Source organism: Oncorhynchus gorbuscha, linkage group LG18, assembly GCF_021184085.1.
Source record: "Oncorhynchus gorbuscha isolate QuinsamMale2020 ecotype Even-year linkage group LG18, OgorEven_v1.0, whole genome shotgun sequence".
Classification (NCBI taxonomy): Eukaryota; Metazoa; Chordata; class Actinopteri; order Salmoniformes; family Salmonidae; genus Oncorhynchus; species Oncorhynchus gorbuscha.
In genome coordinates this window covers 12,586,075-12,607,655 of record NC_060190.1, presented here as the reverse complement: position 1 = coordinate 12,607,655, position 21,581 = coordinate 12,586,075, and the positions used below count along the sequence as shown (strand labels likewise).

The 21,581-nt window shown below is 46.1% G+C and overlaps 1 protein-coding gene across 6 annotated transcripts in view; it reads right to left on the bottom strand.

Annotated features, from left to right (window-relative positions):
• LOC124002804 (septin-9-like) overlaps positions 1-21,581 on the bottom strand; it is a 91,376-nt gene that overhangs the window by 55,947 nt on the left and 13,848 nt on the right. For 3 of the 6 annotated variants that reach the window (XR_006833109.1, XR_006833108.1, XM_046310550.1), the window contains exon 1: positions 8,081-8,355. The exons of 1 other annotated variant lie outside the window; for it this stretch is intronic. Coding sequence is in view for 3 of the 5 variants with exons in the window: in XM_046310550.1 (XP_046166506.1) it covers positions 8,081-8,135 (55 nt within the window). In the remaining 2 variants the exon portion in view is untranslated. Of the gene's footprint in view, positions 1-8,080; positions 8,356-18,596; positions 18,698-21,581 lie in introns of those variants that run through there. 2 more of the 6 variants (XM_046310553.1, XM_046310556.1) reach the window with 2 other exon arrangements.

Below are 21,581 nucleotides of genomic sequence, written 5' to 3'. Positions count from 1 at the left end.
ACCTAAATAGTAGGGCCGGGAAGATACCAGTATCGCAAAGACATATCCATGGCAACAATGAAAACACGAAGCAGACTCAACTCTTTGGTCCTTTCAAAACCAGCTGTATGTCAAATATTGTGTACTATAGCTTGGAAAAGAAATACACGTGGCTCTGGATGACAACATAATGATGATTGTTTCCAACATTAGGACTGTTTTCTTAAATAAATCTGCTTTGTGTTTTGTTTCTCTGCCACGACACTATCGAGTACCGCGATACTGGTATCATCCAGAGAGGAGGAAACAGACTTTTGTTCTCTCTCCCACCCTGCTAGGCCCAGGTGCTGGCCTTGACTTCCTGTCCCTGTGTGCATCACTGGCGTTAGCTCATCTCCTCAAGGACACACAGATAGAGTAATGGACAACAGATACGTGTACAGCTCTGATGCAGCTAGAAAGAGATAGGCTTATGATAATTATACAGTTATGCAGGTCCTTTTATCTCATGGTTTGAGTTAACAGTATGCGTTTCACACCTGTTATTTACGAAGCTGTTATTTATTTTGCGACGCTTAAAATTCGATTTTTATGCAGGACCTGTGAAATGTAACTATGCTCCGACCAAACGAGCCATCAGAACCACAACGTATTGTTTCCTGTTTACAGTCTCACGGTAGTTATAGACCGAGACCGACTTCCTGGTTGTGTTGGGTTCTGACTGAGGTCCGAAAGATCAAAGTCATCACCGCATCCTGTTGTGAGGTTTAGTGAGGCTAGAGAAAAGACTGAACACTGAGGAAAGAGAGGGCGAGAGAGAGAGACCATAGACCGTACACTCAAACTGACTGAAAAAAGTCAAGACATGAGGTTGCGTTCTCTAGGGCCCACTGTTGCACTACAGCTCATCCACATCAGCACACTATCCTACTAAACAAGGCCAACGGATGTCATGGTGACCTTCCTGTTAGAGTCCCAGGCCTTAATCAATACTCCTTCACTGAGATGCTTGGTGAGTATGGGCCCTGAGCTCCATGGCATGTCGTCTGAGTCCTGATGTGACCGGCTGGATCAGCTTCCTCAAAGAAAGGGGTCTAGACGGGGGCCAGACGGCCTTCAGACCAGCCTGTTAGAACTGAAGAGTGAAGGGAGCTCTCCTGGGAACCGCAACTCTGAGGCCCAAATGCTAGAGTTTCATCAGTGTGTGTGTCTAGTCTAATTTATGTCTATTGGGCCGGATGTGCAAGTGTGTGTTTTGAAGGTTAGGGCAGAAAAGGTAAAACTGTACTGTAGCAAATATATAGTATTATACACCATCTATGGGATAGTCCATCGATCACCACATTCTTTTGGAGAGATTGGAAACCCAAATTGGTCTACACGGACATGTTCTGGCCTGGTTTAGATCTTATCTGTCGGAAAGATATCAGTTTGTCTCTGTGAATGGTTTGTCCTCTGACAAATCAACTGTAAATTTCGGTGTTCCTCAAGGTTCTGTTTTAGGACCACTATTGTTTTCACTATATATTTTACCTCTTGGGGATGTTATTCGAAAACATAATGTAAACTTTCACTGCTATGCGGATGACACACAGCTGTACATTTCAATGAAACATGGTGAAGCCCCAAAATTGCCCTCACTAGAAGCATGTGTTTCAGTCATAAGGAAGTGGATGGCTGCAAACGTTCTACTATTAAACTCGGACAAAACAGAGATGCTTGTTCTAGGTCCCAAGAAACAAAGAGATCTTCTGTTGAATCTGACAATTAATCTTAATGGTTGTACAGTCGTCTCAAATAAAACTGTGAAGGACCTCGGCGTTACTCTGGACCCTGATCTCTCTCTTGAAGAACATATCAAGACCATTTCGAGGACAGCTTTTTCCCATCTACGTAACATTGCAAAAATCAGAAACTTTTTGTCCAAAAATGATGCAGAAAAATGTATCCATGCTTTTGTCACTTCTAGGTTAGACTACTGCAATGCTCTATTTTCCGGCTACCCGGATAAAGCACTAAATAAACTTCAGTTAGTGCTAATTACGGCTGCTAGAATCCTGACTAGAACCAAAAAATTTGATCATATTACTCCAGTGCTAGCCTCTCTACACTGGCTTCCTGTCAAAGCAAGGGCTGATTTCAAGGTTTTACTGCTAACCTACAAGCACTACCTATCTCTCTGATTTGGTCCTGCCGTACATACCTACACGTACGCTACGGTCACAAGACGCAGGCCTCCTAATTGTCCCTAGAATTTCTAAGCAAACAGCTGGAGGCAGGGCTTTCTCCTATAGAGCTCCATTTTTATGGAACGGTCTGCCTACCCATGTCAGAGACGCAAACTCGGTCTCAACCTTTAAGTCTTTACTGAAGACTCATCTCTTCAGTGGGTCATATGATTGAGTGTAGTCTGGCCCAGGAGTGGGAAGGTGAACGGAAAGGCTCTGGAGCAACGAACCGCCCTTGCTGTCTCTGCCTGGCCGGTTCCCCTCTTTCCACTGGGATTCTCTGCCTCTAACCCTGTTACGGGGGCTGAGTCACTGGCTTACTGGGGCTCTCTCATGCCGTCCCTGGGGGGGGGTGCGTCACCTGAGTGGGTTGATTGATTCACTGTTGTGGTCGGCCTGTCTGGGTTGGCGCCCCCCCCTTGGGTTGTGCCGTGGCGGAGATCTTTGTGGGCTATACTCGGCCTTGTCTCAGGATGGTAAGTTGGTGGTTGAAGATATCCCTCTAGTGGTGTGGGGGCTGTGCTTTGGCAAAGTGGGTGGGGTTATATCCTTCCTGTTTGGCCCTGTCCGGGGGTGTCCTCGGATGGGGCCACAGTGTCTCCTGACCCCTCCTGTCTCAGCCTCCAGTATTTATGCTGCAGTAGTTTATGTGTCGGGGGGCTAGGGTCAGTTTGTTATATCTGGAGTACTTCTCCTGTCCTATTCGGTGTTCTGTGTGAATCTAAGTGTGCGTTCTCTAATTCTCTCCTTCTCTCTTTCTTTCTCTCTCTCGGAGGACCTGAGCGCTAGGACCATGCCCCAGGACTACCTGACATGATGACTCCTTGCTGTCCCCAGTCCACCTGGCCATGCTGCTGCTCCAGTTTCAACTGGCCTGGGCCCTAGGACCATGTCCCAGGACTACCTGACATGATGACTCCTTGTGTCCCCAGTCCACCTGGCCATGCTGCTGCTCCAGTTTCAACTGTTCTGCCTTACTATTATTCAACCATGCTGGTAATTTATGAACATTTGAACATCTTGGCCACGTTCTGTTATAATCTCCACCCGGCACAGCCAGAAGAGGACTGGCCACCCCACATATGCTCTCTCTAATTCTCTCTTTCTTTCTCTCTCTCGGAGGACCTGAGCCCTAGGACCGTGCCCCAGGACTACCTGACATGATGACTCCTTGCTGTCCCCAGTCCACCTGACTGTGCTGCTGCTCCAGTTTCAACTGTTCTGCCTTATTATTATTCGACCATGCTGGTCATTTATGAACATTTGAACATCTTGGTCATGTTCTGTTATAATCTCTACCCGGCAAAGCCAGAAGAGGACTGGCCACCCCACATAGCCTGGTTCCTCTCTAGGTTTCTTCCTAGGTTTTGGCCTTTCTAGGGAGTTTTTCCTAGCCACCGTGCTTTTACACCTGCATTGTTTGCTGTTTGGGGTTTTAGGCTGGGTTTCTGTACAGCACTTTGAGATATCAGCTGATGTACGAAGGGCTATATAAATAAATTTGATTTGATTTGATACTGAAGATATTGGCAAATAAAATTGCTGACGTTTCTCTGTTCATAACACCATGGTTTTAAGTCTGGAGTCAATGGTTGTGAACCACTGACCCATCTCTTACATTCCAGACTCGCTCACTTCCTGATCAATATCACATGACGGTGGAACAATGAGAACACTGACAGTTACTGTAATACTGCCAGATTACGGTCTATGAAAACATAAGAGGCATGATGATATAATGCTAGCATTTAAAACTGTGCAGTGTCAGACATTTACTACTGTACATACAATGCCAAACCCACTGGCAAAACAGCGATTATGGCTTGAATGAAATGTCCATTCACGTTGACAGCACTTTATCTTGATACACTAACACAAACTGTGACGGTGAAGCTGAACTCCGTGGCGCTACATACGCACACAGCGGTTCTGCCAGTGTCAACAAAAGCGGGCTATAACATTATGCAGTGGAATTTTAATATCATAGAAATCTTTCAAAACCAAGTCTGACAAGGCAAGGCCATCGACTGACCGATAAAGTTACTCAAACCCTCCCCTTATATTCCACTTGATCAGTCCAAAGGTTAGCCACCGCTAATGGTAGGGTGTCAAATACACACTTCCTTTTAGTCTTCTCTGGACACTGTTGGGTTTATGCTGACACACGTCGTGTGTAACTTGCTCGTGTTCTGGCTGACACCAGGTTCAGCACAAAATAATTATTGTAGAGAGAGCGAGCGACAGAGGCAAAGAGAGAGAGAGAGAGAGAAAGATATGGAGGAACTCAAAGTGAACGCAGCTGTTGGTAGTTCAGTAGTGCTTGGCTCCAAACCTTTCAGTCTGAACCCCTGGGTGCTTGGCAGGTAAGGCTTAGTTCAGTCCTTTGAACAAGCAACAGCCACAGGTTAACGACTAGAAAGCCTTCTGTACTGCAGGCCACTGCCACCCTGGTTTACATCCCTTGTTGACCACTGGAGCCGTTTCCAATGTTAGATGTATCAAGAGTGGACAGATTCCAGACAACACCTGCAGCTATTTCAAACTCCACAATAGCAAACAGACCGTGAGAGGACTATTCACTGTTGATGAGTAGGCCTATTCGCTATCGAGTCGATTCACTGTGCAGTTGATTCACTATGCGGTTGATTCACTATTCAGCTCATTCAGTTTATCAGAGAGCGGTATACGAGACCAAGGCTTATGACTTGATGTTGATCTCAGATGCACTCAAAAAGAAGAAATACAAATCCATACCGACGCACTAACATAAACCACACCATCTAAAAACACACACTGTCCACAAACAATAAGCCTCTGGAAAATCCCCACACTTTTCGTTTGAGCTGAGAGCCAGACAGATAAGAGACCAGACTGGATTTGCCAGTAAATGGAAGAGTAGGCCTACAACAGCAGTGCCTCAGCGGCAGTGTGTGACAAGTAGTGCTATTTCTACACAGCCCCCAGATCAGATACCAGGGAGAATCAGATACAAGTAGTGATATTTCTACACAGCCCCCAGATCAGATACCAGGGAGAATCAGATATAAGTAGTGATATTTCTACACAGCCCCCAGATCAGATACCAGGGAGAATCAGATACAAGTAGTGATATTTCTACACAGCCCCCAGATCAGATACCAGGGAGAATCAGATATACGTAGTGATATTTCTACACAGCCCCCAGATCAGATACCAGGGAGAATCAGATACAAGTTATTGACTTGTTAATTGTTTACTCCATGTGTAACTCTGTGTTGTCTGTGTAGTGTCGCAGTTGCAAATGAGAACCTGTTCTCAACTATTAGCCTACCTGGTTAAATAAAGGTGAAATAAAAATACAAAAATAATAAAAAATATACATAGTGCGATTTCTACACAGCCCCCAGATCAGATACCAGGGAGAATCAGATACAAGCAGAATCCACAACTGCCTGAGAGGACAGGCTGAGTGACAGGGTGGCTGACATCATCCTGCTAACATGGCACTGATATGGTCTTTTTCATCCATTTGATCATGCAGTACTGCTACTGAACACATAATCACTTACCAAAAAAACATAAACCTACAGATGTGGGAGACAGAGTCTGGTCTGTCCAATATGGAGAGATCACCACAATCCTTTCTCTCAAAAGAGCAAGGTCTTACAAGGTCTGACTGATATTGTTTTAAGGGACTTTCTAAAACAGGACCACACATCCAGAAGTGTAATTCCAAGGGAGTGAATGCACATTTAGACTGATCTGACCAAGAGAGCGAGAACCCGACGCTCATTAAGTGCTGGACTGCGTCCATATGACCCTAAACCAATGAATTAATAATACTGAAATGTTTAACTGTGTTCAGTCACACATTCAGTTTCTCAGATCTGACGGAGTAAGCACACTTTCAGTTCAATGTGTGTGTGTTTTGGTTTTACTGTCATTGTGGGGATAAAAATAAGAAACCCGCACACTGCTCGATAGTACCACTGCTCTTTTAATAACCTTCACGTAATCGGCCTCCAGAGTCCTCACAAGGATAGTAAAACAAGAAAATTCAGACAAATGGGTACATTTTGTCAAGCCCACAAGGAAAAATATTTTTTTAGCCTTAGCGATTAGGTTTAGGCTTACAATTAGGGTTAGAGATACAGTTAGGGGTTACGTTTAGTTTTAGGGTTAAGGTTGGATTAAGGATTAGGGGTTACGTTTAGTTTTAGGGTTAAGGTTGGATTAAGGATTAGGGGTTACGTTTAGTTTTAGGGTTAAAGTTGGATTAAGGATTAGGGGTTAGGTTTAGTTTTAGGGTTAAGGTTAGATTAAGGATTAGGGGTTAGGTTTAGTTTCAGGGTGAAGGTTAAATTAAGGATTAGGGGTTAGGTTTAGTTTCAGGGTGAAGGTTAGATTAAGGATTAGGGGTTAGGTTTAGTTTCAGTGTGAAGGTTAGATTAAGGATTAGGGGTTAGGTTTAGTTTCAGGGTGAAGGTTAGATTAAGGATTAGGGGTTAGATTTAGTTTCAGGGTGAAGGTTAGATTAAGGATTAGGGGTTAGGTTTAGTTTCAGGGTGAAGGTTAGATTAAGGATTAGGGGTTAGGTTTAGTTTCAGGGTGAAGGTTAGATTAAGGATTAGGGGTTAGGTTTAGTTTTAGGGTGAAGGTTAGATTAAGGATTAGGGGTTAGGTTTAGTTTCAGTGTGAAGGTTAGATTAAGGATTAGGGGTTAGGTTTAGTTTCAGGGTGAAGGTTAGATTAAGGATTAGGGGTTAGGTTTAGTTTCAGGGTGAAGGTTAGATTAAGGATTTGGGGTTAGGTTTAGTTTCAGGGTGAAGGTTAGATTAAGGATTAGGGGTTAGGTTTAGTTTCAGGGTTAAGGTTAGATGAAGGATTAGGGGTTAGGTTTAGTTTCAGGGTGAAGGTTAGATTAAGGATTAGGGGTTAGGTTTAGTTTCAGGGTTAAGGTTAGATGAAGGATTAGGGGTTAGGTTTAGTTTCAGGGTGAAGGTTAGATTAAGGATTAGGGGTTAGATTTAGTTTCAGGGTGAAGGTTAGATTAAGAATTAGAGGTTAGGGCAGGGTTTCCCAAACTCGGTCCTTGGGACCCCAAGGGGTGCATGTTTTTTTTAATGCCCTAGCAGAAAACAGCGGATTCAAATCATCAACTAATCGTCAAGCTTTGATAATTTTAATCAGCTGTTTAGTTAGGGCAAAAACCAAAACCGTGTCCCTCTTGGGGTTAGGGAAAATAGGATTTGAATGGGAATCAATTGTTTGTTCCCCACAAGGATAGCAAAACAAACGTGTGTGTGTGTTGGGGGGGGGGTCAGTGTGTGACGGTCCTGTCAGACCTCTCACAGCTGGAGGGAAGGACACACTCGGAACGGAGGAGGAAGAGGAAAGGAGGAAGAGGACAACAAAGGAAATCAATGTTAGCTTCACAGGACAGCTAGGAAAACAAAGGAGAGAGAGGGGAGACACTGAGGAGTTGTGAATGAATTGGGGTTTGATGCGGTGGCCAGATGAGGCTTTGCTATAAGTCCCTTTAATGCTTTCAGTTGGAACGTTTCCTGTGGTGGAGTAGCACTGTCAATACTGGGGTACTCTACTGATGTAACTAGGATATGATCAATAACAGACTCAGATTAAGAAACCGAGGGGAACACATGCCCAATGCGCACACACACACACACACAAACAAACTGGAGAAACAGAGCGAGAAGGAGGGAGACCAGCGCTGTTAAGTGAAGAAGGCTAGTGACTCAATTGTACATTTGATCTGGAAATAGTATTATGGAGATCAGTTGTCTTCAGTCGTTAGTCACCACTGGCTGTCGATGGGAAGGTCTGTGACAAGTAAAAGAGAGTAATCAAAACGTAGAATTCAAAACATGACAAACCTTCAAAGTCCGAGATAATTCCGTCCAAGTGAGCAGTAACCTTGGAGTCAGACATGTTGCTGGTTTGATATAAAAGTAAACAGAATTTCCAAATCCCTTCCCAATCAAGGTAACGCTCCACAGTCCCTCTACTGATTCTAAATAAATCCCAAATTAGGAGCCAGTGTAAAAACCAGAGTGCTGAGTAGTCGATCTGATCCAAGCCCACAGCTTTCTTAAAGGAGCAACTTATTTTTCTCTGCTTCCTCCTATGCCTGGCACTACATCGCAGCGTTCAGTCTTCAGAGAGTGAAAGGCAAGCCCTCCTCTCCTCCCCTCAGAGAGAAACTCCCTCCCTCTTTTTTGTGCATCTCCCTGACTGCCGTCTCCCTCTCAATGAGTGGGTGTGTGTGTGAGTGTGTGTGTGTGTCAAGTCTGATCCCATAACATTCTACAACATGTAAAAAGACATGAGCCAACAGGGGAAATATCACACAGCCATTTAACCAACTTCCTGGCCTCATGTAATCAACCAGCAAGCTCCTCTTCCCTCAGCCAACCAGTCAAAAAGTCAGGCCCTCAAAAATGGCCTTCATAAACCTCAAGCCACTCAGTCCCACTCCACTCGAGCTAACATGAACTGACCACCTCAGAAAGTACCTCAGTAGTTATAGATAAACATGGAATTCTGCCTCACGACCACTAATTAAAAAACACTCACTTCTCTGGTACTTTCCTGACACAAAGTCTGACAGAATCTGCAATGGCACTCTTTTCCCTATATAGGGCCCTGGACAAAAAGTTAGTGCACTATATGAGCCCTGGCAAAAAAGGTAGTGCACTATATGAGCCCTGGCAAAAAAGGTAGTGCACTATATGAGCCCTGGACAAAAAGGTAGTGCACTATATGAGCCCTGGACAAAAAGGTAGTGCACTATATGAGCCCTGGACAAAAAAGGTAGTGCACTATATGAGCCCTGGCAAAAAAGGTAGTGCACTATATGAGCCCTGGCAAAAAAGGTAGTGCACTATATGAGCCCTGGACAAAAAGGTAGTGCACTATATGAGCCCTGGTCAAAAAGGTAGTGCACTATATGAGTCCTGGTCAAAAAGGTAGTGCACTATATGAGCCCTGGTCAAAAAGGTAGTGCACTATATGAGTCCTGGTCAAAAAGGTAGTGCACTATATGAGCCCTGGTCAAAAGGTAGTGCACTATATAGTACAGTCCAGGCTGCATCACATCTGGCAGTGATTGGGAGTCCCATAGGTCGGAGCACAATTGTACCAGCGTTGTCCAGGTTTGGCCTGGGTAGGATGTCATTGTAAGTAAGAATTATTTCTTAACTGACTTGCCTAGTTAAATAAAAACAATAAAAAAAGGATTATATATATACACACACACACACACACACACACACACACACACACACACACACACACACACACACACACACACACACACACACACACACACACACACACACACACACACACACACACACACACACACACACACACACGCGTAATAGGGTTCCATTTCAGACTCATTCTTTGACTCACTACCTCTCTAATTAAAGAACACTCATTTCTCTGGAAGTTTCCTGACTGATTACACTGTAGGGCCTAGTGTGGCTAGGGAGCGAGTCACACACACACTCACTCCCTGTTAAAAAATGGTTCCGAGAGAAAACACAGGAAGTTAAGATCTGTGGGGATTTCGGAGAGTGTGTAACCTAATAACACAATGCGGGAATGAGCTTGATAAGACAGCATTTGATCGGAGTGGTGATTACATGTCCCTGGGGACTACTTTTTTGGGGGTGAGTACCAAGTTCTGAAGCAAGCTTGAAAAACTGTTGATATAAAAATAATAGAAAAAGACAAAAAATAACATATTGTTGTCCTTGTGCTTCATACTAAAGTCTGCACCGCAGTCACCCTGCAGTAATTAGCATTAGGACGCAATAGTAGAGCTATTTGCATATGATCTCCCGTTAGCATTCTACGCTAACAAAGCAATAGTAGAGCTATCTGCTTATGATCTCCCATTAGCATTCTACGCTAACAAAGCAATAGTAGAGCTATCTGCTTATGATCTCCCGTTAGCATTCTACGCTAACAAAGCAATAGCGTAATTAGTGATGAGCGACTCATGGCTTTTCCAGAGCAACTCACTTCATGTTTGGAGCCAGACATGTTGAGAACTACAGGAAGTCAACATTGTAATCACACAGTGTATTTCACCCTTAGTGGAGCATATGGACCATACAGAGGACACCTCTGATGCCAACAAGCAATTTCCATCTTGTGAATGTGTACTATGTATACTAGCTGGCTGTATGAATGAAAAGGTATTTTTGAGAAGGTCAATATCATCATAGGAACCTGGGCCCACCTGGTGGCTGGCGTTGCCTCACCCTAACACCTTCAGGTCAGGAGCGGTACTGTTGTGTTTTATTGTGTGTTCTGGTTCCTTCCTATGGCGAGTGTCTAGGGACCAGGGCCAGAGGCTGTCAGGTAGAGTGTGTGTGTGTCCAAGGACTATGGAGTGTGTGTGTTTATGATATATACCAGTTATAGGATTGGAATACTTCTGCTAGACTGCTACCATGTTTACCACTTGTGCTGTGTTGCAAAGGTTACAGTCTTCTATGGATTGTTTAGGGTGCCTCTTAGTGCTGAAAGCAACCATGGGTTGAGTCAGCCTCATAAGTACTCACATACCCACATTCTGTGTGTCATACATCCAGTAAACCTGACAGCTGTGTATAGGTGTGTGGTGTGTGTGTGTTGCAGGACATCCTCACTAACCCATGCATGTGCATTCATGTATGTATATTTGGTCAAATGTAGCAGTGTGTGGCCGGCCCCCTGGTACTCAGCCCCAGTGGCAGTACTGTAAACCATATGCCACACAGCCTCAGTCCTCAATTAAACCTAAAACACACCGTGCGAAATACGCACCTCCCCAGCCATCATATATTTATCTAAACACGCACGCAAACACACACGCACACGCAGATGATGGCTCCCTTCCAGGCATCGGGAGACAGATTTTCAAAACAACATCTGGAACGCGTGTGTGTTTCAGTACCCCTGAAATGTACACTAAACAGTGTTTGAAGGCTCAGGGCTAAACTGTAGGGCTAAACTGTAGGGCTAATAGGAAAATCTCCACCAAAACAATACAGCCTGGTCCTGGATCATGGCAGAGAGAGAGAGAGAGAGGAGACAGGAGAGCTGTGGTGTCGATGCATGTTTTTTGTGCAAATGGGTGCCGGTTTGGGTCAGTACAATGCACTTATAGGATAGGCTGGTCTAGGACTCTTCACATATTCACACGGTCTACATCACGTCATGTCTCCCCAGTATATGTGGGTTAGCTCTGTCACTTACAGTGTAGGCCTCCTAATACTTGACTGGTTGTACCAGCAGACTTAGTTGTCAGGCCAATTTCAGAAGAATAGGAACACACAACCATAGACGTTCATAACCAGGAAGTGACACAAAACCAGTCGCCCCACATCAATTCCTTTTATGAGTGTGTGTGTGTGTGGGATTAGACAGTTTCTCTAAAATGACACCTTTTAAAACGTGATTGTCCTGACCTTTCGGTCCAGACAGCGTGGCAACACTGCGCTGATGACTGCTGATGAAATTGACGGAGCTAAATGAACTTGGCTTCAATAAAAGCTTCAGTAGAGAAACTCTACGGAATTAAACGGGATAATAAAACTCAGAGAACGAGTGAGAGAGAGAGAGAGAGAGAGAAAGCAAGAGCGCGTGAGAGCTGTCCAACTAGAAGTCGTAAACACGCCAGGACTCCTAGCCTGACTGGATCATTTCACACTTTGCCCATCAGGCATAAAACACACACTGTGCGATGAAGTGTGCCTTTCCACATGTCACGTTATGATGCATTTAGACGAGGGCCGCAAAAAAAAAACATCATACCAGTCATCAAATCAAATTTGATTTGTCACAGGCGCCGAATACAACAGGTGTAGACTTTACTGTGAAATGCTTGCTTTCGAGCCCTTCCCAACAATGCAGAGTTTAAGAAATTAGAATAAAAAGAAAAATAGCAACACAAGAGGAATAAAATAAAGTAAACAAGAATGTATACAGGGAGTACCAGTATCAGATCAACGTGCAGTAGTATGAGGTATTTGAGGTAGATATGTACATGAAGGCAGGGTAAAGTGACTAGGCATCAGGGTAGATAATAATAAGGTATATGAGGTAGATATGTACATGAAGGCAGGGTAAAGTGACTAGGCATCAGGGTAGATAATAATAATGTCACACCCTGACCTTAGAGATCCCTGTTTATTCTCTATATGTTGGTTAGGTCAGGGTTTGACCAGGGTGGGTAATCTAGTTTTTGTATATCTATGTTTTTTTTTTTTTTGTTGGCCTAGTATGGTTACCCACCTTCAGTTGTGGGATCTTGTCTTTTTTGTGTTGCATCGTTTTGCACTCCTAGCTTTACGTTCATTGAGTTGTTTATTGTTTTTTGGTGGAAAATTTAAAATTAAAGGATATGTACGCCTACCACGCTGCACCTTGGTCCGGTCATTCTACGAACGAGGTACGTAACAGAAGATCCCACCCAATGGACCAAGCAGTGTGGTCAAGAGGACTGGACCTGGGAGGAAATCCTGGAGGGAGCAGGACCCTGGACAAGGGCCGGGCAGTATCGCCGTCCGAAGGAGGAAATATAGGCAGCGAAAGCGGAATGGCGACGTTACGAGGAGTTATACCAACAAAGCAAGCACGAGAGGCAGTGTGCCCCCCCCCCCTTTTTCACTTTTTTTTGCACTTTTTTGGGGGGGGGGGGGATTGGCGGAGTCGGGGTTCAGACCTGAGCCAACTCGCCGTGCTTACCGTGGGGAACGGGTGACCGGTCAAGCACTGTGTTATCTGGTTCTGAGCACCATGCCTTCAGTACGCATCCACACCCCGGTGCGCTCTGTTTCAAACTCCCTGCAGTTGCCGTGCAAAGGTGGGCATTCAGCCAGGACGGATTGTGCCGGCTCAGCGCTCCTGGCCTCCGGTGCGTCTCTTCGGTCCAGGATATCCTGCGCCAGCTCTACGCACGGTATCCCCAGTTAGCCAGCACAACCCAGTGCGGCCTGTTCCAGCTCACCGCACTTGCCGTGCTACTGGTGGGATTCAGCCAGAACGCGTTGTGCCAGCTCTACGCTCCAGACCTCTAGTGCGCCTCCACGGCCCAGCATATCCTACGCCGGCTCTACGCACTATGCCTCCAGTGTGCCTTCATAGCCCAGTGCGTCCAGTGCCAGCTCTCCACACTCACCGAGCTAAAGTGGATATCCAGCCAGGACGTGTTGTGGCAGCTCCCCGCACCAGGCTTCCAGTACGTCTCCTCAGTCTGGTGAAACCTGTTCCGGCTCCACGTACGAAGCCTCCAGTGATATTCCATGGTATGAAGCTTCCAGTGGTGATCCATGGCCCGGCGCCTGTAGTGGAAATCCATGGCACAAAGCCTCCAGTGATGATCCATGGCCCGGAGCCTGTAGAGATGATCCATGGCAAGGAGCCTGCAGCGAGGGTCCCCAGTCCAGAGCCTGCAGCGACGGTCCCCAGATCAGAGCCTGCTGCGATGGTCCCCAGTCCGGAGCCTCCAGCGACGGTCCCCAGTACGGAGCCTCCAGCGACGGTCCCCAGTCCGGAGCCTCCAGCGACGATCTGCAGTCCAGAGTCTTCAGCGACGAGCTGCAGTCCAGAGCCTCCAGCAACGGTCTTGAGTCTCCAGCGATGGTCCGCAGTCCAGAGTCCCCAGCGACGGTCCGCAGTCCAGAGCCTTCAGCGACGAGCTGCAGTCCAGACTCTTCAGCGACGAGCTGCAGTCCAGAGTCCCCAGCGACGGTCCGCAGTCCAGAGCCTTCAGCGAAGGTCCGCAGTCCAGAGCATTCAGCGACGAGCTGCAGTCCAGAGTCCCCAGCGACGGTCCGCAGTCCAGAGCCTTCAGCGAAGGTCTGCAGTCCAGAGTCTTCAGCGACGAGCTGCAGTCCAGAGCCTCTAGCGGGGGTTCCCAGTCCAGAGCCTCCGGCGACGATCTGCAGTCAGGAGCGTCCAGCGGTGGTTCCCAGTTCAGAGCCTCCGGCGATGATCCACGGTCCGGTTCCTCCGGCAACGATTCACGGTCCCGAATCTCCGGCGACGATCCACGGCCCGGTTCCACAGAAGCTGATGGATCAACATAGGGAGCAGGGGCTACGTCCCAAACCGGAGCCGCCTCCGAGAGTAGACGCCCACCCGGACCCTCTCCTATAGGTTCAGGTTTGCGGCCAGAGTCCGCACCTTTGATAGATAATAATAAGGTATTTGAGGTAGATATGTACATGAAGGCAGGGAAAAGTGACTAGGCATCAGGATATATAATAATAAGATATATGAGGTAGTTATGTACATGAAGGCAAGGTAAAGTGACTAGGCATCAGGATAGATAATAATAATGTCACACCCTGACCTTAGAGATCCCTGTTTATTCTCTATATTTTGGTTAGGTCAGGATGTGACTAGGGTGGGTACTCTAGTCTTTGTATATATGTTTTATTTTTCTTTGTTGGCCTAGTATGGTTCCCAATCAGAGGCAGCTGTCAATCGTTGTCTCTGATTGGGGATCACACTTAGGCAGCCCTTTTTCCCACTTTCAGTTGTGGGATCTTGTCTTTTTTGTGTTGCGTGGTTTTGCACTCCTAGCTTTACATCTGTTTAGTTGTTTATTGTTTTTTTGGTGGAACATTTAAAATGAAAGGATATGTACGCCTACCACGTTGCATCTTGGTCCGGTTATTCTACAAACGAGGTACATAACAAATAAGGTATTTGAGGTAGATATGTACATGAAGGCAGGGTAAAGTGACTAGGCATCAGGATAGATAATAATAAGGTATTTGAGGTAGATATGTACATGAAGGCAGGGTAAAGTGACTAGGCATAAGGATAGATATTTTATTTCACCTTTATTTAACCAGGTAGGCAAGTTGAGAACAAGTTCTCATTTACAATTGCGACCTGGCCAAGATAAAGCAAAGCAGTTCGACACATACAACGACACAGAGTTGCACATGGAGTAAAACAAACAAGTCCCATCTACCGTGGCGGCTGACGGCAGTCACCGCCAGCCCCAATGACATTTACTGTCGTGCTCTCATTGAAAACAATGACATCGGCTTTGCCATCTAAAGTCTACCTCGTACCATCTAAACATACCATTATTTTAGCATTCCCTACAGGTACATTAGCATTTCCCACACCTTCAATGAATGTTCCACTGGTGCAAGGCCCAGTCAGACCCGTAGATCAGACAAGGGTCACACGAGAACTGGCCCTTGTCGTGATACACCTTCAATGAATGTTCCACTGGTGCAAGGCCCAGTCAGACCCGTAGATCATACAAGGGTCACACGAGAGCTGGCCCTTGTCGTGATACACCTTCAATGAATGTTCCACTGGTGCAAGGCCCAGTCAGACCCGTAGATCATACAAGGGTCACGCAAGAGCTGGCCCTTGTCGTGATACACCTTCAATGAATGTTCCACTGGTGCAAGGCCCAGTCAGACCCGTAGATCAGACAAGGATCACACGAGAGCTGGCCCTTGTCGTGATACACCTTCAATGAATGTTCCACTGGTGCAAGGCCCAGTCAGACCCGTAGATCAGACAAGGGTCACACGAGAGCTGGCCCTTGTCGTGATACACCTTCAATGAATGTTCCACTGGTGCAAGGCCCAGTCAGACCCGTAGATCATACAAGGGTCACACGAGAGCTGGCCCTTGTCGTGATACACCTTCAAGACTACTAGTATCCATTGACAAATATATCATGACTAACCTAACCCCAGATTTGACCCCTGTTCCGTCATTTCCATATAATAGCCTAGTACCAGCCAAACTCCCAACACCAAAAGGTGGGGCTTCCATAGAGCCTGCCTGCCCAGTTTCCTTCTTTCCTGTTCTCAATGTCCAGGGCCATGTTCTTTGGGCCCGGTCTTATCCTAGTGGAGAAATAATAATATTAGCAGACAATAAAAGGTAGGGTGCAGAGAGGTGGGAAGGTAGAAGTGTCGACAGCTGACTCATGGAGGAAATCCTGTGCACTGCTTTTATGGAACACAAAGAGCCTTGCAACTTCCTCAACAGGGGTTAGCCATTGGGTAGTGTGCATGTGTGTGAGTGGAGTCTTGCATGTGTTTGTTGTGCTGTGTCTTAAGGGTACTGCATTGGCTATCGCCTGCATTCACTGCACTGTTTACATTGTGCAAAACCCAAACAAATTCAAAGGAAAATTCACACACAGCAGCCGAAGGATGAGTAAGCTGACGTGTGACACACTAAACAGGCCTTGTGTTGATCCAGAGCATGTAAGAACCAGTGTTCAGAGCAAAGCCCTATCGTCACCTCCCTCCCTCCACATTGACCTCAACTGGTCTATCAACTACCACCTCAGCCACCAATAGCCTAACATGGCTGTGATGAGAGCATCACCCAACAGGATATCCTGTACTGTTCATATCTCTATTTAAAATGTCTCAATACAGACAGTTAAAAGGCATTTCTGATCTCCTCTCAATTCCACTATTAATCATCGGTTTTCATTTTTCCACTAAAGCACCAGCCAGACACATTGAGCGAGTCAACTATCTGCCATTATAGCACAATGTGCTGCCCATACGTAGAGATGATCAATAAGACATCACATTGAACATATTATCTTAAATCCAGCACAGCTGAGGGTACTGAGGCTACACCACGGCCGTAACTCTGGGGACTGACGCAACGGTTTATAGCAGAGAGGTTTGAAACACTACAGAGCCAAAACGGAGAGTGGCGACAGAGGCTCAGATCACGGGTCCAAAATGTCCAGCTGAGACTTAATACTGTAGCTCATATCACTCTTAAAACAAGTTGTGTTTTTTGGGAGGAAACGTTGATTGTCATAGCAACACATCTAAAAACAACCCCATAAAAACAAAATGAAGAGTTGAGCAGAAACAGGAAGTTGCTCAGTCCAGGGCTTCCTGGGTGAAAGGCGACTGCTGCCACCAAACGCTCGAGCTGTGGAAAAACCTCACACTTCTCCTCGCCCCCGCCAACGTCCGACTTTGCTAGATTCTTCCAACTCACACAAGAAAGAAATCCCCGTCTGCAAAATATGAATCATCCACATGGAACTTTTCACAGAACTCAGTGAAATGGTGGTGCAGTCCACTGACTGCCTGCAGAGACAGACTTCCAAGGGAAAACTCTCGTAGCAACACTGCCTCCCTGTGGTCTAATCTAGAACTATACAGAGTCTGCACAGCAGATCATATGCACTCGGAGCTGAAGTGGAGCCATCTCATTAGCAGCTGAATGAAGGCAAATATTCAGAGTGACGCTCAGTTTGACGTCCGACGCTAATCTCCACAAGCCTGTTGGATTAGCCTTATCGTTTTAATCCAGTCTGAGCCCATACGGGCCAGTTTAGAAGCCCCTCTACACGCAAAACGTACCAAAAAAACTGAAAATCCAATGAAAGATTTTGATAAGGCAGATCTAGGGATCCGAGATAGCTTCAGTCGTAGCACTGTGTGTAAACAGAGAGGGTGACATGAACAGGGGACGTGGAGGAATATCAACCCTGAAGCTGAGAGCAACAGCGGGGAGGACACAGAATGACAAGACACGCAGTCTGACAGGACACAGTGTGTGGGACGTGCCAGGTTTTCCTGAAAAGACGCTGGCGGAGGCCACAGCCGCAAAAAAAAGCATATTATGAGCTCATGCCTCATCCCATAATTAAAAATAGACTTTCCCATCAACCATAGTTAATCCAGATGACTGAAATCAAGCATAAACTCCCTTGTACGCATGGCCATGACATGATTCGGAGTGAATCATGTCTATAGTCTAGCTCCCACATCAGGGTCAGCTGAAGTAAATCATTAGTCCCTCATATCCAATGCAATCCTACGGCAATGCCTCAGTCACAAATGGCATATGTTTGTGGCTTTTCCACATTTCTTTCCGTAGTAGTGTCCAGGATAGCTTGTAGTCATAGGGCTTAAGACACGTCTTCACATGATGCCCACTCACTCACCCACTCACTCACCCACTCACTCAGTAAAGGCAGCCGTACACTATCTCACAGCTGAGAGTGTCAGAAAGAGACAAAGAAAACCACCCGCTGTAGAGTAAACTATTACATGTCAACACTTAAAAATGGAGAGAATTAGAGCCAATGATCATATTCTTGTGGAATTTACTAGCAAGATGAATTGGTTAGTCCTAAACTCTTCAAACAGTAGTGAGGCAACCGGACTAGACAGACAGCGTGCCCCAGTGTCTACTGTACTGCCGACTAAGCAAACAGAACCTCGAATGACTCGTGGCTTCCTCTACACAGGCAAGGCAGCAAACTAAAGTTACCAAGTGAGTTAGAAAAGAGAGAATTAAGCAGCTTTTCTTCAATGAAAAAGACTCCAAACTACGCAGAAGAAAAAAGTTTGAGAGCCCAGAACTTACCGGCTATTCTGTCTCGCTCCATTACTTGCTCACAGCCTTAGCCACATGTAATGTCTGTCTTTTTTCTCTCTCTCCTTTTTTGCTGAAGACTTCCCCCTTTTCTGTCTGACTTAGTCACATCTCTCCCCCTCCCTCCCTCCCTCTTAGGTCTAATGTCTTCAATCTGCCGTGATAATGCAGTTTTAGCACTGTGTGACGATGCAGTGTCAGTACTGTGTGATAATGCAGTGTTAGAACTGTGTGATGATGCAGTGTTAGAACTGTGTGATGATGCAATGTTAGTACTGTGCGATAATGCAGTGTTAGTACTGTGTGATGATGCAATGTTAGTACTGTGCGATAATGCAGTGTTAGTACTGTGTGATGTTGCAGTGTTAGTACTGTGTGATAATGTAGTGTTAGCACGGTGTGATGATGCAATGTTAGCACTGTGCGATGATGCAGTGTTAGTACTGTGCGATAATGCAGTCTTAGTACTGTGTGATGATGCAGTGTTAGTACTGTGCGATGATGCAGTGTTAGCACTGTGTGATAATGCAGTGTTAGTACTGTGTGATAATGCAGTGTTAGTACTGTGTGATGATGCAGTGTTAGCACTGTGTGACGATGCAGCGTTAGCACTGTGTGACGATGCAGCGTTAGCACTGTGGGACGATGCAACGTTAGTACTGTGTGACGATGCAACGTTAGTACTGTGGGATGATATGCAATGTTAGTACTGTGGGATAATGCAATGTTAGAACTGTGTGACGATGCAGAGTTAGCACTGTGTGACGATGCAGCGTTAGTACTGTGAGACGATGCAGCGTTAGTACTGTGCGACGATGCAGCGTTAGTACTGTGTGACGATGCAGCGTTAGCACTGTGAGACGATGCAGCGTTAGTACTGTGCGACGATGCAGCGTTAGTACTGTGTGGCGATGCAGCGTTAGTACTGTGTGACGATGCAGCGTTAGTACTGTGTGACGATGCAGCGTTAGCACTGTGTGACGATGCAGCGTTAGTACTGTGTGACGATGCAGCGTTAGCACTGTGTGACGATGCAGCGTTAGCACTGTGTGACGATGCAGCGTTAGCACTGTATGACGATGCAGCGTTAGTACTGTATGACGATGCAGCGTTAGTACTGTGTGACGATGCAGCGTTAGTACTGTGTGACGATGCAGCGTTAGCACTGTGTGACGATGCAGCGTTAGTACTGTATGACGATGCAGCGTTAGTACTGTGTGACGATGCAGCGTTAGTACTGTATGACGATGCAGCGTTAGTACTGTATGACGATGCAGCGTTAGTACTGTGTGACGATGCAGCGTTAGCACTGTGTGACGATGCAGCGTTAGTACTGTGTGACGATGCAGCGTTAGTACTGTGTGACGATGCAGCGTTAGTACTGTGTGACGATGCAGCGTTAGCACTGTGTGACGATGCAGTGTTAGTACTGTGTGACGATGCAGCGTTAGTACTGTGTGACGATGCAGCGTTAGTACTGTATGACGATGCAGCGTTAGTACTGTATGACGATGCAGCGTTAGTACTGTGTGACGATGCAGCGTTAGTACTGTATGACGATGCAGCGTTAGTACTGTATGACGATGCAGCGTTAGTACTGTGTGACGATGCAGCGTTAGTACTGTATGACGATGCAGCGTTAGTACTGTGTGACGATGCAGTGTTAGCATTGTGGGACGATGCAACGTTAGTACTGTGGGATAATGCAATGTTAGTACTGTGTGATAATGCAACGCTAGTACTGTGGGATAATGCAATAATATAATGGCCATGTGCTGATTATATAGACGTTCTCTCTATCTTTCTCTAGAAAGATCATGGAACTCAAGCACTCCACTACCTCCATTTAACAGCCCCCAATATCTCTCTCTCTCACACACACACACACACACACACACACACACACACACACACACACACACACACACACACACACACACACACACACACACACACACACACACACACACACACACACACACACACACACACACACACAAATGTACTCTCTGTTACTGTATGTGTAGGGACCTTCGACACCATTCTAAGATGCCATGGTTACAAGGTAAGCGTAGGGTAAGCGGATGAAGAATACTCCCATAACAACATCACACTCAACTGAGTGAGTTATAGAGGAACTTTAACATTTCCTGACCAGAGACTGTGTATTCTATCCTCCCAGAATATCTCCAGTTCTAGTGACTGGGGTTTAATCAGGAAAAACAAACACTGGAGTCACTTAACAGACCCGGAGCATTCCGTAGTGTCCACCCCTAACCCCACTCCCTTTCCAACCCCTCCCCTGACGCCAGGAGCGCAGGACGCACTCTGGCCTCTGACCCTCCACCTTACTCTCAGGAGAGGTCAATTAGCGAGCTGCCGTCTGGGCGAGAAAACGGCCAAACAAACACACGCGGCCCAAGTTACAAGCACTTCACTTCCCTTTCCATTTGTTCTCAAAGGGACATCCAATCCCTCCCTAGATAGCTAAGTCGCTAACTCTGCACTATCTAGATAGCTTTAGCATAAACATGATTGGAGACAAACCCTTTGGCTCTTTCAGGTGAATGTGACCTGTCCTGGGCTGTTTTAGTTTAATCTACAGGAACCGTGGCTGGGTGAGGACAGTGATATGCTACAGTTGCGATAGGGCAAGTTGTTTATCTTGGCTTGCCCCGATGACAAACGCCCGGCTTTATCTGAGGTGAGGTGATGATACAAGAGACTGGGCTGGGGATGGTGTACGTGTCGACGGGGATTTATTGTACGTTGTCAAAAACTTAAACCGGAGCCAAACTTTGCAGTCTCTCTGCCAAGGAGTGTGATCAGAAGTGAGTTCACAAACATTCATAACAACCTTCTCTGGGATTTTCCCTCTGTCTTGTAAGATCCTCTTTTTAAATTGCTTCATCTACTGTACGGAGGGACCCAAGGAAGTTGGAACCAGTCATGAAAGGGTCAACAGATGGGACACAC